The sequence below is a fragment of the Colletotrichum graminicola genome, assembly GCF_000149035.1.
Source record: "Colletotrichum graminicola M1.001 genomic scaffold supercont1.30, whole genome shotgun sequence".
Classification (NCBI taxonomy): Eukaryota; Fungi; Ascomycota; class Sordariomycetes; order Glomerellales; family Glomerellaceae; genus Colletotrichum; species Colletotrichum graminicola.
In genome coordinates this window covers 153,621-171,459 of record NW_007361034.1, presented here as the reverse complement: position 1 = coordinate 171,459, position 17,839 = coordinate 153,621, and the positions used below count along the sequence as shown (strand labels likewise).

General features: G+C 53.2%; 7 protein-coding genes and 1 non-coding gene across 8 annotated transcripts; 4 read left to right on the top strand and 4 right to left on the bottom strand.

The window, feature by feature from the left end:
• Positions 1-2,959: 2,959 nt before the first annotated feature.
• GLRG_07322 (uncharacterized protein) lies at positions 2,960-3,241 on the top strand (the record flags this gene model as incomplete). Its single annotated transcript, XM_008098007.1, has 2 exons — positions 2,960-3,011; positions 3,105-3,241. 2 exons carry the CDS (start codon positions 2,960-2,962, stop codon positions 3,239-3,241), a joined length of 189 nt encoding a protein of 62 aa, XP_008096198.1.
• Positions 3,242-4,052: 811 nt separating this feature from the next.
• Positions 4,053-4,168, bottom strand: GLRG_12526. Its single transcript, XR_001139460.1, has one exon. It is a non-coding gene; the product is annotated as a 5S ribosomal RNA (ribosomal RNA).
• Positions 4,169-6,686: 2,518 nt separating this feature from the next.
• On the top strand, positions 6,687-8,190 carry GLRG_07321 (uncharacterized protein; the record flags this gene model as incomplete). Its single annotated transcript, XM_008098006.1, has 2 exons — positions 6,687-7,243; positions 7,299-8,190. 2 exons carry the CDS (start codon positions 6,687-6,689, stop codon positions 8,188-8,190), a joined length of 1,449 nt encoding a protein of 482 aa, XP_008096197.1.
• Positions 8,191-8,533: 343 nt separating this feature from the next.
• GLRG_07320 (4-hydroxyphenylpyruvate dioxygenase) lies at positions 8,534-9,790 on the bottom strand (the record flags this gene model as incomplete). Its single annotated transcript, XM_008098005.1, has 1 exon — positions 8,534-9,790. The coding sequence occupies one exon, from the start codon at positions 9,788-9,790 to the stop codon at positions 8,534-8,536; it is 1,257 nt and encodes a 418-aa protein (XP_008096196.1).
• Positions 9,791-10,800: 1,010 nt separating this feature from the next.
• GLRG_07319 (uncharacterized protein) lies at positions 10,801-11,595 on the top strand (the record flags this gene model as incomplete). The annotated part of the gene is made up of 1 exon (XM_008098004.1): positions 10,801-11,595. The coding sequence occupies one exon, from the start codon at positions 10,801-10,803 to the stop codon at positions 11,593-11,595; it is 795 nt and encodes a 264-aa protein (XP_008096195.1).
• An 85-nt stretch (positions 11,596-11,680) lies between these two features.
• GLRG_07318 (uncharacterized protein) lies at positions 11,681-11,921 on the bottom strand (the record flags this gene model as incomplete). The annotated part of the gene is made up of 2 exons (XM_008098003.1): positions 11,681-11,711; positions 11,773-11,921. 2 exons carry the CDS (start codon positions 11,919-11,921, stop codon positions 11,681-11,683), a joined length of 180 nt encoding a protein of 59 aa, XP_008096194.1.
• Positions 11,922-12,313: 392 nt separating this feature from the next.
• Positions 12,314-13,096, top strand: GLRG_07317 (ribosomal L27e family protein; the record flags this gene model as incomplete). The annotated part of the gene is made up of 3 exons (XM_008098002.1): positions 12,314-12,376; positions 12,701-13,037; positions 13,089-13,096. The coding sequence occupies 3 exons, from the start codon at positions 12,314-12,316 to the stop codon at positions 13,094-13,096; spliced, it is 408 nt and encodes a 135-aa protein (XP_008096193.1).
• Positions 13,097-14,248: 1,152 nt separating this feature from the next.
• Positions 14,249-15,662, bottom strand: GLRG_07316 (triose-phosphate transporter; the record flags this gene model as incomplete). Its single annotated transcript, XM_008098001.1, has 5 exons — positions 14,249-14,623; positions 14,676-15,083; positions 15,134-15,357; positions 15,408-15,475; positions 15,526-15,662. The coding sequence occupies 5 exons, from the start codon at positions 15,660-15,662 to the stop codon at positions 14,249-14,251; spliced, it is 1,212 nt and encodes a 403-aa protein (XP_008096192.1).
• Between the last annotated feature and the right edge of the window lie 2,177 nt (positions 15,663-17,839).

Genomic DNA, 17,839 nt, shown 5'->3' with positions numbered 1-17,839 from the left:
GCTTCCCGCTGTCGCCTTGCATACATGAGGCGCCGGAATCCAACCACTAGCCGGCCTCGTCCGACAGGTTGAACTCTCCCCAGACCATGATTCCTCCGTTTAACCTCCAAACAAGTAGCTCAGACGGAGACGCCCAGGTATCCGGCCCGATTTAATACACCATGCGGCAATCGAAACCTTCAGAGCTACGGTGTAGGTTGTCCGGATCGCCCGCCTTGTCCATGGGATCCCCCCGTACACGGCGGCCCTCAAGCAGGAAAATGGGTTACCGGTATTTTCACGGCCCCCTTCTGGTATTTTCACGGCCCACCCGCCACCACCGCCACAATACACCCAAATAACACATTCCATCACCCTAACACAACCAACTAACCCAGACCCTCACCACTAACCCTACGCATCTTTTATATTATACTTTTAAAGATGCGTAGGGTTAGTGGTTAGGATGGTTAGGGTCTGGGTTACTTGGTTATGTTAGGGTGATGGAGTGGAATATAGTATTCCCGACGGGACTAACTAAGATAGGAGAGAGACTAGCCTAGATGGGCTTAGAGGGCCGTGAAAGTACCACAAGGGGGCCGTGAAAATACCTGTAACCAGGAAAATGAGCCTCACTTCCGATAAACTCTATCCCAGTTGCCCACAAAAATATCAAGTACGTTGCAACATTGAAGACAGCCACGCGTGTTGTTACAGCATGTCCACAACTAACACGATACCACGATACCAAGAATACGCCCTACAACAGACACTGGACCGCTGTCTCCGGACACGATGGGCCCGTACGCCATGTGTACTTGATTCACTCCAATCCCTGTACGAACGATATCCTCACGCGTGGGCTCCAAACTCGCCACGCGACCAGCCGCAATTTTATGCCGCTCTTATGTTTCCGATCTTTCAACTCAGCTCGCTGCTTCGCCAATACCTACAGCATACGGCAAGGTTTGCTAAGCCATTCATCCATGGATATAGCAATGTCCAAGATGGTAGTAGTCAAAGTCGTAGAGCTCCCGCCCCGGCTCCCCGCCAGTGGTGGAGTGACGAATTATTGGACGACACTGTTCGGTCACGTACAAGGCTTCGTTGACGACTTCGATCGAGGATGTGGGGTTTTGTGAACATAAACAGTCGAAGGACCCCACTGCACCAGGGCAAGAAATTGGGATATGCCCTGATAAATGGTGAAGTGTACCGCAGCTTCATGAAATCTACAGCCTCCCCTACCGCCGACGTACGTGTGCACTGGCGTAGGTATTTTTCATGCTGTTGGTCACACAAAGACTGACAGCAGCATGATCATATTTGCAGACTGCACCCTTGCGGAGCGGCCGACCAGACCAGGCTGGCCTTGCCGGTGATCTGTCTTCGCTAAGGCAGTTTATTGCACACAAGCTTGTCAGCCTGTCGGCAAGTGTTGGAGATACTTCCCACAGAATCGCGATCGTCAACGGGCTCGCTATTCGTAGAAAGCAGCTCGCAAGCGTTCACTACCCAATCCAAGAAAAAGAATGCCATGGAGTGCAGGCCAGATCAAAGCATTCTGCCCACCTAAGGTCGGATTCCCATCTATGCAACAACATCGCAGACACTCACCCGCCACGTAAACGGACGGATGTCCGCCATTTCTTGCCTGTGTCATCGGAATCTTCTTCCTCCCACAGATTACTCGGCAGTCCCTGGGGCAGTCCCTTAGCTGACGGCCATCCGATGTCCACTTTGCATAACTACCTATTTTGACCGACCCGATTTCCAACTGGACCCTTCTTTTTACTCCCCAGCGGTTTTTAGGCAGCGCCTCATAGCAACGAGATGGTCTCCGAGCTAACGGACGCTGCTCCGGTTGGAAAGCGGTTGGAAAGTACAATCAAAGGCGCTTGAATGTGCTGCCCAGGTATTTCAACCCCAATGAGGCAACATCCAGTTTCCGCAGACAACGCATGACCTGGCTAACCCCTGAAGCATGTCAATACCACGCTAAATGAGTGTCAAATGACGTAACGATGCATCATTAGCCAGGTGGCTTTCTCGATTGCGCGCTATCCGTACATTTACTGGGTATCCTGGCCCAATGGAGCGGAATAGGTAGGTATGGAACTTGGTCCCTCCTCCGTCGGTACGTACCATTCTGGGTAAATCGGATTTTTTGGTTATGTCTTTTTTTATCTTTACTTTCTCGTCGTTGCATGTTCGAACCCCACTCCCCGTTAAAAGCTGCTCCAAAGGTTATCAAGATTTGTTCCATTTTGTTGTATTCATAGGTGGTAATTACAGGCTGTCTCCAGCAGGCATAGTCCTGAGACACTGACCTTTGACATGTTTTCTGCAATAACCCGACAACGCTCTGGAAGCCTTCCCCTTCTGTCTGCAGCCATGGCCATGGGCGTTTTCACTGCCGGTGGTCGTGATACGCCCTCCTGTTCGACACCCATACCAACCAGCAAGAGGGCGTTTTGATACAAATTCTCTTGTCTGGCTGTGGTGATCGGCTTGCAGCAGTCTCGTATCACTAGCTACAGCGTTCACCTGGGTTGCGGCATGCACACACATTAGTGTACCCGCCCGTTTAGTGCCCATTCATCCTCTCTGTCGGGCATTCTTGTCTGACTTAATCATCTTTGTCATTGTGTTGTGTCTGCTGATTACAAGCTCTCAGAGGGCCTTTCTAGCACTAGACTGTGCAAGCCTGCCCAGAGTACTGTACCCAGCTAATGTGGCCGTTTCGACAAGAGCATTCACAGAATGTTCTTTGTCCTCTTTGGCTTCGACTTTGGACGAACAAAGACAGAAGGGCTGAAGACGATCAGCGGTCTTCCTACTGAAAGCGTATTCCTCTCGCCATGTACCTACGAAGAATGGGAGAAGGAGCCAATCCGTGTTGCGGAACCCACAGCACGTTAGTTACCTTGATCATCGATGAGATGTCTTGTTCCTGTCTGCGTGCCAAGCCTTGCGTATCATGCCTCCCAGGGACCAACTAGACAGAGCGTCGGCATTGGTGCGTTCAAAGGGTAGTCGTCATTAGGGAGCCACAATGTTCCAGCCCCGTCCCGTTCAGTGCACCAGCCACGGATACTGCTGACACATTTGTTGAGGTCCAATAGTTAGTTGCATTACTAGGTATTCTACTGTCAAGGCACAACAACAACCACAACAACAACAACAACAACAACAACATCCTCCCGTATACCTCCAATCCCGAAACTCTTGTGGTTTGAACCACTGCTCTATAGATAGCTAAACCCTAGTGGCGGCTGCTTAAACGGCCTACCGAGGCACAGCATGCTTACCATGCCGGGCATATCTGCCCGGAAGCCTTCCTCGAAACTTTACTAGAATTTAGCTTGACGGGAGTGGTGAAAGACTTCTTGGCCAATCGCCACGAGTACCGAATTTTATGGTTGAATGAAAATGGCGACCGTGTACAGGGTGTTGGCAGCCCGAGGCGTGCGGCCCCTTCTCTAAACCAGAGATCATCGTCGATCTTGATAAATGAGGTTTCATTTGCATTCGCTAAAGACTGCCCCGCACGTCTAGGGTTGAGGTTTCGATCCTTCCGATAAAGCTTATGTTCAAGCCTCGACTGCTGTCCGCTGGTCCCCCCATCTCGCACATACACTTACAACTCTGGCTGTCTGGCACCCTTCATATTCAAGAGGCGGAAGCGCGTTATGTCTAAACGCTGTCCTGGCAACGTGACGTATTCATATACGGCCCTGGGAGTGTTACAAGTCCATAAGTTCGGTCTTTTTCTGGCTACAAAGCAGTGGACATAGCATTAGTGCACTTCAGACAAGGCCATAGTCCTGGCAACATGCAGTCTGTGTGTGGCTTCAGAGGGGGCCGCCCAGTTCCTCGCACCGATTGGCGTTCTCCGGGGTCTACTCCGATGGTCTCAGCTGACGTCGCTACGTGATGCGAACACAGCACAGTGGTGCATGTACATGTCAATAAAAGGTTCTTGTGGCCTAGAGGCAATGAAACCTGGTTGTTTGTTAACACTGACGCGAACTACCTGGTAGATGTATGTATTGAAACCAGATTGAAGCAAAAACATACAACACCGGGTATTCGCTGGTCGTCACCGACCCAACTACTAATCCGGCCCTCACTGGCTTATCTATGGGAGAGCGGACGGGATCCCGAGTTTTCCAGTGGGTATGGTCGTATGTGAAGGAATGCGGTTGCAATGTGAACTATAGTGTGACTTCACAGGATTTGGCAGCAAAACTGCGGGGACGGTTCATGTATCAGACCCGTGCCCTATTTCAGCTGCCTAAACGTGTAATGTAGACTCAACTACTCAATAAACGAAGGGGATTTGTTGTATTCTGCCTCTTCTATTACGATTGGATCTTAATCCGTTGCATGGGATTATCAAACAGACAGGACGCAGATATCTACGGATCATCGTATCCTACAGTCTCACAGCAACTGCGACTCCATGTGGCCACTAAAGCCTTGCTATACCTCAGCTGATACAAATTGCGGCTATCGTGGTGCCGATCGGGGTTTTCTAGCACATGGAAATATTACATCAACCCCGTTCCGCATGAGGCTGGCCTGGCCATTTCTACATGTTGTCCGAGTACCAACCCGAGCTGTACCACTGGGCGGAACGCATTCACACAGCCGATTCTACATCTGGAGTTCGAAGCGGCTCTCAGTGAAGAGTCAGTGGGGAACATTGTGTCATTCGGTGTTCCCCAGGGCCTGGTAGGTGGTTGTAGAATTGTTGTCGACGAATCCTACAGTTACAGAGACATATTCTTTTAACATTGCTACGTTTTCAAGCTGCGGCGGAACATATGCCAACCCATTCAAAGGCGTAAAACAAGTCAACTCGGATATGCTGCCGAGTCGTACAATATAGCAAGCCACAACAGGAATGTCTAACTCTGACGATAAGCTGCGATTCCTCGCTTTCGCATATTACTATGCCTTCGGGGAAGAAAACATGCAACAGATGTTTTCTGGGTTTGAAATAAACGATGTTGTAACGAGTCCTGCAAGGCCCCACGGTTCTGCTCACAACAAAGCTTGTACTGACCAATATTTACCTGGCTCTGGTATAAGCTGTGCCAATCAGTGTAGACCACAGACAGCAGTTTGATGTCTTTAAAGTGACATATCAATAAGCCTCGATACTATGCATAGCCAGTACTTTACACCTGAGTCGCGATATGATAGAAACGATAGCTGTGCCCAATGGAACAGGGCAAAACGTCTCAAGCGGGCATGGAGATAGCACATGGGTGCTGGTAGTGATGTGAATTGCAGAAGTAGCCGAGGAAAATATACAAATTCAATCCTATAACTGCATGTGCTGTGCTAACTGCTGCGACAATGTCGTCCTAGAACACCAGAAGAAGCATGGTACCTGACCAATCTCGGTACCATGGAGAGAAGCAGCTTCGGACGCGCATCATTCTCCAGTGAGAGACGATAACAGAGTCGAAGTGAAGGAGGATGATAAACACAGATAGAACCCCCAAACCAAATTCGAACATGTTGAACTTAAACTGTGTTGCTCACCCAACTTGCAATCGTCAAGGATTTATTTCTCATGAAAGATTTGCGACAGCATGCGGACTGGATTTCCTAGGCACATACCAAACAAGAAACATATTCGGCAAAATGAACGAGGAGAGGAATAGACGGCTGAGTTACAGATGGGATATAGGGTGAATTCTTGATGTTTACTCGACTCGGTCTTTCAGAGAGACCGAAGGACGCCGTATCGCTGGCATTGATGTTCAACTACTCGGGGAGGGATAGAGAGCCCAATCTACTTACTGACTCACACATCTCAGAGATTATCCGCCTTATCCGACTGAAGGATATCCTGACGGAAGCGGCATTGAAGCAGATGGGTTTTGTTTCCTCAAGCTTAGCTAGCTTGGCTATGCCCGAAGACCTTGGTGTCTGGGTAGGTGCCCCGATTGCAACCAAGGCTGTACTCGAAGTCATCAGCGACAGTAATTGATCTGCTATGGCACAGGCCATTGATGGGCTGCTACGGCCCCGTTGGATGTAACGGACGTTGCCTTTGGCCCGTTATTTGCATGGAAAGGGCCCCACTTACAGCATTCCGGCTCCGGCCTGAATTGAGTTGCTGCGTCTCCTCGGAGCTCCGTACATCTGCTGTACGATCCCACCTTAGGTACCTACGGCCGCCGTAATTCAAAACAGACCATAAAGTTCGAGGTTGGGTCCAGTCGGACCGGGAGTTGTTTTGTTTTGCCTGGCTCAGCATGCCTGATGTGTGTTGGACACCATACAAGCATACAGCAACACTGTCGTGCAGGGCTACCAATGCATCGATTGTAGAAAAACCTACCGGAGACAATCCTCAATATAATCGAGTTGATGTCAATGACTGCTCAATGGAGCATGTGAAGCTCACTTGGCAGGGGGTGTGCTGTGTGAACTCTGATTGGCTACACAAAAAGATCCCACGCCAACCAACAGGCGAGGCTGCGATCGTTTATTTGTAGCCTTGTCCTCCTACATCACGTCCCTCACCACCTCACTGAGCGCGTGACCATTCTGCGCAACGCCCACCTACTATAACAACCCTTCCAACCGGGCTTCAAAAATCGCTGTAATACCTCCAAAAGAAAGCCGACCGCAAAAGGCGAACATACTCCCACACGAGACCGATTGGCCCACCGACGTCACCAACCATGGCCGACTCCGACGGCGAGTACCATGACATGTCTGATGACGACCTCCATGTGACAAACGGTAAGGGAGTAGACGGCGGGAAGGGCCGCGGGAAGAAGGGGAAGGGCGGTCACACGAAGGCGCGATGGGAGGACGTGAAGCGAAGCTGGGAAGAAGTCACAGAAGGCGCGGATGGCAGTTTGGCGGTTGGCGCGAGCCTCGAGGCCGAGAAGAGGCGGAGGCTGCTCCGAGACACAACACCACTGCAGCGCGGCATCATCAGACACTTGGTTCTGGTGCTAGACATGTCCTTCGCGATGGCAGAGAAGGACATGCTGCCGAACCGGTACCGTGTCGCATGGGCGTACGCGGCAGATTTTGTCAAGGAATACTTCGAGCAGAACCCTATCTCGCAGCTAGGCATCATCGGCATGCGGGACGGCGTCGCGATCCGGATCAGCGATATGAGTGGCAACCCGACCGATCACCTGGAGAAGCTCAAGACATTTGAGGGACAAGATCCGTCGGGCAACCCGAGCCTGCAGAATGCGCTTGAGATGTGCCGCGGCGCGCTGTTGTACGAGCCCCCCATCCATCTGACCATCAGAGTGTGCCATACTAAGCTCTTCCAGCCACGCACCCTCCCACGGTACGCGCGAAGTGCTTATTGTGTTTGGTGCTCTCTTGTCCTCCGACCCGGGCGACATTCACGATACAATATCATCCCTTATTACCGACCGTATCCGCGTGTCCATCGTCGGCCTCGCGGCGCAGGTCGCTATCTGCGCGGAGCTATGCTCTCGCACAAATGCCGGCGATGAAACGCAGTACAGCGTGTGCATGAATGACGCGCACTTCCGCGATCTCCTCCTCGCCACGACGACGCCGCCCGTCACACGGACCGTCGCCCAGAGCACCGCCTCGCTGCTCATGATGGGCTTCCCATCGCGCACTCTTGCGCAGGGCGAGGCTACCGCCGTCTGCGCCTGCCATAACAAGCCCGCCCGCGAGGGCTACCTTTGCACCCGCTGCGGCACGCGCGTGTGTCGCCTACCCATCGAGTGTCCCGCCTGCAGCCTAACCCTCATCCTATCAACGCATCTTGCCCGCTCATACCACCACCTCTTCCCGCTGAGGAATTGGATTGAGGTGTCTTGGGCCGAGGCCGCCAAGTCGAAAGCCTGCTACTCGTGTCTGACAACGTTCCCCGAACCACCCAAGACGGGCAGAAGAAAGGACAAAGATAAAGACAAGGAAAAGGATGGGTTGCACACAACGGCTCCCGTAGCGCCGACGCCGGTGACCGCGTCGGACCTCAAGGGCGTTAGTGAGAGCGGGCGGTACTCCTGTACGGTATGCGGCAACCACTTCTGCATCGACTGCGACGTCTACGCGCACGAAGTCATCCACAATTGCCCCGGGTGCCAGAGTGACACCCGCGGGGCGCCGATGAAGGTGGTAACGGAGACAAATGGGTTACACGCCCACCAGACGAACGGGACGGCAATGGTGGTGGACTCATGATTGACTGGATTCAAGAGCGCTTAGAGGCGACGGCCATACCTTTGAAGGCAACCTAGAGAACAAGAGATCGCCATATTATTGGCGAGGAAGGTAAATTTAAGGTCACTACTGGGGTACGATTGAAACAACGGGGCAGCATTGTGAGGGCAGGACGGGACAAGAAAACAGCGTATAGGCGCAAGGGGGCCTGAATTGGGGCCATGTTTGAATACACCTATTGTTACTACATATTTTCATCAATGCCATACAACCCCTTTGCTGATCCAGCAGGGGGTTCCACCGGGTCGTACCATGCATTGACAAATATGGTCATCATGCCTCGAGAAATGTCCTCCTCACAGGCTTACAAGTTACCCCGCTCGGCCTGCTCCCGCTCAATGGCCTCGAACAGGCTCTTGAAGTTGCCAGCCCCGAATCCTTCAAAGTGGTTCCGCTGGATGATTTCGATGAACACAGTTGGACGGTCCATCAACGGCTTCGTGAAGAGCTGTAGCAGATAGCCCTGCTCGTCGTAGTCGATGAGAATGTTGAGAGCCTCGATGGTGGCGAGGTCCTCCTTGAGCTCCCAGTTTCGCCTCTCCGTCTTGAGACGATGGCGCATGGTGTCGTAGTAGGTCGAGGGAACGGCAATGAACTCGACGCCGCGGGCGCGCATGGCCGAGACGGTGGCAATAATGTCGTGCGTCAGCAGAGCGATATGCTGGACGCCGGCTCCCGAGTTGAAGACGACGTACTCCTCGATCTGGGACTTCTTCTTGCCCGGGGCGGGCTCGTTGATGGGCATCTTGACAAGGTTGTTGGACGACGCCATGACTATGGAGTTGAGGGCCGAGAACTCTGTGCAGATCTGAGAATCGTCTACAGACCAGAAGCGGTGAAACGATAGGCATTTCTCGTAAAAGGCGCAAGCGGCCACCATCTCGTTCCATGACTGGTTGCCGACGCAATGGTCGATGCGGGCCAAGGGCACGTCAGGGAGGGAGACGGTGGCTGTTGCGGGTTTGGCGGCGCGGAAGCCCGGGAGGAAGGGCCCACGGTAGCTGCCGCGGCTAATGAGAGTGTGAGTAGTGTCGCCGTAAGTGCGGATGACGGCCGTCAAGACATCGCCGTACTCCTTGTCTTTGGAGACGCTGGGCGGCTGGACGGCGACAGCGCCCCCCTGAACGGCATTAGCGTAGACAGCCTCAACATTGTCGACCTCGAAGGCGACGTCCTTGACGGCGTCGCCGTGCTTCTCGAGGTGGGCGTGAATCTCGCGCAGGAGCTCTCGCTCCGCGTCAGAGATGGGCTCGTCCTCAGACAGGTGGGCAAGGGAGCGCACGGGAGAGGTGAAGACGAAGCGCACGCCCTTGTTGGCGACGACGTACGAGGCGAGGTACCTGCTGCCCGTCTCGAGGCCCTTGTACGCGATGGTTTGGAAGCCGAATAGGGTGGTGTAGTAGGCGGCGGCCTGCTTGGCGTTGCCCACCCACCAGGTTACGTGGTCATAGCCCTGGAAGTTGGGCGGCGGGTGCTGCACCGCGAGCCCATCACCGAGATCTGTTGATGCCGGGTACGCGGCGTTTTGTGGCGGGGAGTCTGTAACGGCAGATGGGGACATTGACACTCAGCAGTTTTTGGGGAATAGCAGGGATAAGTCTCTTGGGCTTTGGATGAGTTGAGTGGTCTGGGTCAGGGTTGGGTGATGATCGTGAAAAAAGAGATCAACGGCCAAGGAGGGAACCATCCGTGTTATGTACTGCGTACTGTCCAGGATATAAGTACTTGGACACCTACACAATACACCACAGATGAGCCTTGGTCAACGATGGACGTCCACAAGGACAACAGCAATCTTCGTCTCACGCCCGCACGTTGACGGTCCCAATCGCCGCATCAGACGCTTGTCACTGGCCATAAGGCCGGGCGGGGTCGCCTCTGCCCTTAACGGGCGGCCAATCCTGGAACGCTCTTCGATCCCTGGCAGGAATACCCGGGAAAGGAGAGGTTGGCAGCGGTAAAGCGTAAAGCTGGCGTCGTATGGAAATGCGTTCGCAAGCGGAAAGCCGCCGGCCGAGGATCGATGGCCGTGGTGAGCCGTGATAAGCCGTCGCTGGCCGGTCCAGATGCGGCACGGCTTTGACGGTCCCCCCACACATGCTTCGGATCCTCCAGGCTATGCCCGCCACCCAGCGCAGCAGCCTCCCTCACCTAACCTCGTATGCAAAGAACCCGAGGGCACTGGCGGCGGCCTAGCCGCTGTTTCCGTTGGTTTCGCGGTATGTAATACATACATAGTACGTCTGGGATATACCCATGGGTGGGTACCCTCCATCACCGCATGCCTTATCACCTCTCCTACACCATGAAACCCCTTCATAGCCATTGAGTGCGGAATGTAAAGCGCAGCTCGGCTCCCCCATCTGCGTCCGCACAAATAGTGTTGCATTAGATGAGTCGTTGCATGCGAGGGGACCCAACACTGCTTTTCCATTGTATTGATCGGCCCCAGTCCTCGGATAAACGTGCAAATATTCGATCGTCACACATCGAAGCAGGTTCAAGTCGAGTCTATTGCCAGAGACATTAGCATTCTTTCCAAAGCGTCGAGTCTTCAACTAATACTGCAACATGGCTTCCACAGGCCTGACCACACGCGATGTCAATGTACTGGAAAAGATTAAGGACCCTGAATACGATCCTTCGACCAACGTCATGCTCGACCCATCCCTTCCCCGCGACCCTAACATCACCGACACGTATATCTATGAACGTGTCATCCAGAAGGAACGCGAAATTGTTCTGTCCATGCAGCAGCTCGAACTCCAGTTGGCGGGATTGAGACCCAAAACTGTGACCGATCCTGTGCAGGAGTACAAGAACCTCCTCTCGCAGCTTAACAGCTTCATTGACGAATACCCAAACTACGCCAGTGCGAGAAACAACCGCGTACAGGCCTTGAGACGCCTATATGGTGACACAATGCTGTTGGCAGGATCGCCGACTGCGTCTCAACGACTCATCGAAAACTACGAGCCAGCTGAATCAATACAGTATGCTAAGATGGCGCTAGAAGATACCGAAAGGTCAATTGCCCTCCTTACGCCACGCACCATGTTTGGTGCCATGTCGCCGCAGGCCGCCAAGACACTTTCTCTCGCATACACCCAGCGGGCCGCCATCTACTACACGACGGCCAAGCTGATGGACACGCACGCGGTGCAGGTTGACGAAGCCCGACGCGAGGCGAGATGGACTAAGCTCGAGTTCGAGGAGGCGGCCTCGCACGACTTTGCCTGTGGCGGGAGGTTTGGTAACGAGATTGCCAAGGGGCTGGCGGTGAGCACGAATCCGACGGCGAAGTTGTGCGGGCAGATGGTTCGCGAGGCAATGAAGAAGGAGTACGGGGCATCGTATGCGGAGTGATGTAGATATTGTATATGGTGGCCTGCAATCATCTTGTGATCGCGCGGCGCGAATGTGCGCCCATCGACGGCGGTTACGTATACACCTATGCAGTAGCCTTGACCAACCCAAGACGTCTAGGCAGACGGAAATCAACAGAGATATTCATCATGGGTGCGACCCAGCGGTCAACCATACCTCTTAGCCGCCGCAATGGTCTGCTGCGTGGTCTTGCCCTTCTCCTTCTCCTCACGGTTAATCCTTGTGGCAGCAGCGCCGAGCCCAATTACTAAGGCGAAGATAGGGTCGGCGACCTTGGAGATGATGTAGGCGGGAGGAGCAGCCATGATGCGCGGTAGTATTGTCGATTAGAAGAGTCTGTTAGACGGATTTGCGGACGCGTCCACGTTGTCGAGAGGAACCGGGGGCAGAATGCGACAAAGGCCGACTAGACCTGTGGAACCATATGTGGGCGACCGGCAAGAGCTATGGGCTTCAGCCTACTGAAAGGGCGTGCAGGCTCATTGATCCCCCAAATATGTGAAGCGACCAACCAAGGGGCCTGAGTGGACAGTGGGGTCGGTCACCTACCCACAAAAAACGTGACCGCACACCTCGCGCTTTCCAGAAAACTTCAGCCCTCCCTCCCACACAAACTAGAAAATTCCTATAGCGGACTTTTTCGACGCAACTTCATCATCAGCACGCCCAGCATCCCCCCCCGACAGCGCAGGTCAAAATGAAGTTCCTCAAGGTCGGCCGCGTCGCCATCATCACCCACGGCCGCTACGCCGGTAAGAAGGTACGAATGCCACGAGAACCCCGAGAAGCCCACCCGCGCGCCCAACAGTTTCCTCCGAGGAGGGGCGGGGAATATCCTCAACGTCGATGCCGAGAAACGTGTTTTTTTTGTTCGTTCGGTCAGGGAATCAACATAGAGGTGTTCGACGGGACGACCTCGATATACATGGCGGAAAGGGAAGAGGAGGAAGAATGACCGACCGACCAAACACAGCCGGAGCGCGACGTTGAGATACCCACGAGCCCTCTGAGAAGGGGAAACCTGATGGATGCGGACGGTGTACACTTAGGACTATGAACCATCCATGCTAACGCCCCCCATCAGGTCGTCATCATCCAGCCTGTTGACTCCGGTAACAAGGCCCACCCCTTCGGCCATGCCCTCGTCGCCGGCATCGAACGCTACCCCTCCAAGATCACTCGACGAATGTCGAAGACGAGACAGGAGAAGCGCAACAAGATCAAGCCCTTTGTCAAGCTGGTCAACTACAACCATCTGATGCCCACCCGCTACACTTTGGAGCTCGAAGGTCTCAAGGGCGTCGTCAGCAACGACACCTTCAAGGAGGTCACCCAGCGTGAGGACGCCAAGAAGACGGTGAAGAAGGTTCTGGAGGAGCGTTACACGAGCGGCAAGAACCGGTGGTTCTTCACGCCTCTGAGTATGTCACTCCTGCCACTATCAAGCCAAACGGACTACTAACCGGTGATAGGATTTTAAAGGGAAACCGTTTCTGCAATCGTCAACAGGTCGGGGAGTTGGGCTGGCTTGTACAGAGCATCAATTGGCATTCGAGGTCCTCGGTTTAAGGACTCCCAATGAAACACCATGGAAAAATCCAAGTCGTTTGCGCCCTGTGATACCTCGACAATGGTCAATGCCGCCGCCGATGCTGCTGCTGCTGTGATACTGGAGAACGAGAGTGATAGAGAAAAGTAAAAAAAAGGGTCAAGGGTCTATGATGACTGATGGGTATGATTCAGCCCTCGGCCGTGGGATGGCCATGATCAATGGAACATGAAATAAGCAAGTCAAAAAGCCAACTTCCCAACCAATGTCTTTTGTGCTTGATGCTCGTGTGTCCGTGTCCCCTTGCCGGTCGGGCAGTGCAATCGGACGGCATCCGATCCGTCAACATTGTATTTAACGCGTGCGGGGGCTGAGATGCTCCTTCAAAATGATGGAACATAGTCTGCACAACCCTTGATTTCAAGCCGGGCTTGAACTGCCAACGCACCCCCTCTTCCTTGACGGTATTGCCATGCATGCATTCAGTAACCCGTCTGCCGACTTGCCAGACGGCTTCAACACGAAATCTTATGCTCCTACTAAAGGATTCAAAATCTATGTAGAATCGGTTAAGGCTTAGTAAACTGCTGTTTCAAACAATGTGTATTGCATGCTTGGACACCTAGATCCGTTTCGTGAAAATATTCGGGGCATCAGCCCCACTGCATCTCTACCCTTGATAAACGCAAAACATTCATGCCACGTAGTCAACACATTTGCTTAATTTATATCATTGCGTACATACATGTCTATATCCTCCCGCCATCTAGAGTACATCGAATCAGAATTTCATGATGCAAGCCATGCAACCTGTACCCTTTTGCGCTCTGCGCCGTTGCTCTATAGCTGTACATGGGTAACTCACCCGCCCAAAATGAAATGGCTTCAGTGTCCGGAGTAAGACAAAAAAGAAAACAATGAGAACAGGGTCAATCGGCACACAGTTCGAAATGAAGCTCGTAATATGTACTCAGAACAAGGTAATCGTTGCGGAGAGAGTTGGTATCATCACATCTCTACGCTTACAAGTGGGAAACGACAGGTTAAGAAGAAAAAAAAGGTTGTCGCCGTCTATCCTGTAACCTATGCCCTGCTGCTGCCAAAGCGGCTGTTGACCTCATTGATGAGGTTGTGAGGGTCATACTCGGGAGCGTACGTCGGCGCCAGACCACCAAGCATGGCAAAGAGGACGAACGCCGAGAGCACGATGATGCTGAGCTTACGGAGGATGGGCTTGCGCTGGCCAAAGTCAGCCCATTGGCGGCCAGCCTCACCCATGTAGCCCTTAATCTGCTCGAAGCCGAGCTTGTAGTAGACCATACCGCCGAGGGCGATGCTGTAGCCAAAGAACTGAAGACCAGACACCTGGGTGCCCCAAATCATCATGGAGGCGACGACCAACATGACGTCCTTGAGAACACCGCAAAGGGTCAGGACAAGCGAAGAGGTCTTGCCAATCTGCACAATCGGTTAGCATTGTTGGGCCGATTCCGGGAACACGAAAACGAACCAGGAAGACAACGGAAACGTTGAGCAGGAAGGCGCAAAGGCCGTTTAGGAAGAATGTGAACAAGCCGACGTTGTACACCTGATCCATGGTAACCTTGGGAATTTCCCAGATCAAAGCGACAGCCAGATTCATGACAGCGCAAATGGGGGCGAAGTAGTAGACTGAGACGAGGGGGTCCATCTTGTAGTCGGCAGAGCTGAGCAGGCGCTGGACCATGGTGAGACGCAGGGCTTCAAAAATGACACCGCCAATCTGGTAGATGACACCGATCCAGACGAACTTGATCTCGCCAATCGACGCAATGATGACACCAACAACGATGACAGAGACGTTCAGGAAGACCTTGAGGTTGGGCTGGGAGACGCCCAGAGCCCACCCTGACAGGAGAACAGCGACCGGGGTGGTGGCCTGGTGCGGTTAGTTATATTGTTTGAGTAGCGGAGACGAGCGATTCCTACCTTGAGCATCTGGATGAAGGCAACGGACAGGTACAGATAGGTGAGGTTGCCGCAGATCAAACTCAAGCTGAAGAAAATGCCGATAGGAACAATGGCCCGTACGTATACGCGGCCAGTCATTTTGACCGACTTGCGTCCGTCGAGAACGTGGGTCCAGCGAGCGAGGATCTGGGTCATGATGGTAGCAAAGGTCAAGTGATAGGTCGTCAAAATGACCGGGTAGCCTTTAGTCAGTTAGCATCGTATTCCAACTCGTATTGTTCGATCGGCTTACGGAAGTTGAGGGTGTCGAGGATCCATTTGTTGAACAGAATGACCGAGGAGGACAGGGAGATCCAGACACTGAAAGGCGTTAACAGAAGTCGCAGAGACGGAGCCCAAATAGTTCTTACATGACGTAGAGTGCAGGATGAATCTGGGACTTGGCAGGCTGGCTCTTCTCGGCGTCCGGGTTCGTGGTGGGCAGGATAGAACCGTTCTCGCCGCGGGGGACCTCGCCCGAGACACGCGTCTTCTCGTCGGCACCCATTGTGATTAAATGTGATGGAAGCAAAAGGGGAGAGAGGGGTGAGGTGCCGGGAGATTGAATTGCTCAGGTGGCAGTGGGGGGTTGGTGATGATGCGGGAGCAAGTTGATGGACAGCTCTCAGTGTCGACGGGGAAAAAAGACGGGACGCGTAAAAAGAGAGCGAGCGAGCGGACGGGACGACCAAGCACTGGTTAAAGGTGTCGTGGGGTAGGCGACATGTACTTTAACAATATGCAAATCGGGGGTCCCAGGGGTAAAATGTTAACAGACACCTCTGGTTGAGCCGGTTCAAACCTTGGTAGGGGCTGCGCACGGCTTATGGGGGTTTGTAACTCGTCCAGAAGGAGAATGCAAAAATGAAGAGGAGAGCCGAAGGGATGGGCAACGACGTCGGCGACACTGCGGGAAAGAGTTTAATAGAGGTTTGAAGAGGACAGAGGACAGAGGTGGTTGGGGTGTGGGAAGGGGAAAAGAAGAGGGAGAAAAAAGTAGGAAGGGGGGTGCGGGCCTAGGCGACGTTGTAGTGCAGAAAGATATGGTCCCAGTAATTAGCAGACGGGATAAAAAATTGAATGGATAAAAACCAGGAATCTTCTGGCGGGTTTCCCCCTTACTCTTCTTTCGTCCACCCCCTTCCCTTACGGTTTCCCCTACCCTCTGTCTCCTTGTTCCTGCGCTCTTGTTCTGGAAATTGAGGTTCACGTTGACGCGATCAAGCCCGCCCAATCCAGGATGTGGCAGGCTATGTACAGTCACGGATACTTGGTGGGGTGGAGCCGGGTACCCGCCAGCAGGTGTTAGCACCTTGGCCAAAGCGCAGCCCGCATGTATCGGGTACAGGGTGTCCACTTGACGTTATTGTCCAGTCACCGGTGCCGGTGTTGAGAGGTGTATGCTTGCTTGGAGGGAGAGGTACGCCACCCTCTCTCAGGGGCTCCGATGGGACTAATATTAGTGCTAAAAAAGGGCCGCAAATCAAGCTCTGCCCGTTCACCCACGTTCTGATCCTTGGCATTTCACCACCTCTTCAATTAAGGCACCTAGCCTGTCTGGATGACACAGATACATTCATTGGTAGCTGGTGCGGAAATGACACTTCTGCCGTGAATACAACAGATACCTAAGGTTAAGACTCTAAAGTATCCGTACCTTTAAGGTATATACAATTACTTAGACCCCAGTGCCAGACAATGAATGCACTACATAGTAAGAGAAGGAAGGTAGCGTATGGCCAGCCAAGCATGCATGGTAAATAGTGTATGTTGGTGATCTATCTACCCCAGCCTGACTTTATCCCTCACTCCCTTGCGCCTCGACCCGAGTTTCTTCCCGGTGGTGGTAGCCTTGTTAGTTTCCTCGATGAAGAGAGCTGGGCAGTTTCTCCAAGAGGGGGAAGCGAACGGAGCCGCCATTCCACCCCGTTGTCCAAGCCCCCTCCCTCCCAGAGCTTCGCCTCAGTCTCACATTCCAGGCCTTGACTATACAGATGCAGCTAAGATGGTTCTCGGCCATACGTCTCGCCAAGGCCGAAATCACAGAATATCATTGATATCGCGATATCTAAAAGCATGCCCCCCTGCCCTGTGACGGGGCAGCCTCTTCCAGACCGATTGGCCGGTCTTCCCATAGGTACCGTGCTAGGTATGCCCCCGTGGCCGCTTAATGTAAATGGCATAATGTAGGCACTAACCAGCAATCGTCAAGTTCAAAATACGCTAGAAGGAGAGCATCGAAGAAAAGAAACACTACATACCTTGAGGCTTGCGCACCGGCTCCCGTAACCTGCAGCAACACCTTTAAACCATCACTATCTATGGAGCTGCTCCCTATAAACCCGGGGACAGCGTCCTCGGCTGCAAACAACCCCAGACCCGTGATTGCTGTGCTACATATGTACTGTAGTTAGAGACCTCGATCGCGTGGGTGCGAAAGACGGCTCCGCCGTATAGCGTATGCAATCTTGGATCTCGAGCTCGACCAACCCTCGAGCTGCGGCCGGTCCTTTGGCAAGGTACCTATCTTGTTACCTGTACCTCCATCTGTTTCCTCCTCAAGACCTGCCCTCGAGCTGATTACAGCTTCGTCCTATACGTCGCCAGTCGAGTCAGACCCCGTTGTTGGCCGCCCTGACGACGACTAATGGCAAGCAAAATCTTGTCGTTGCCCCACTCGCCTGC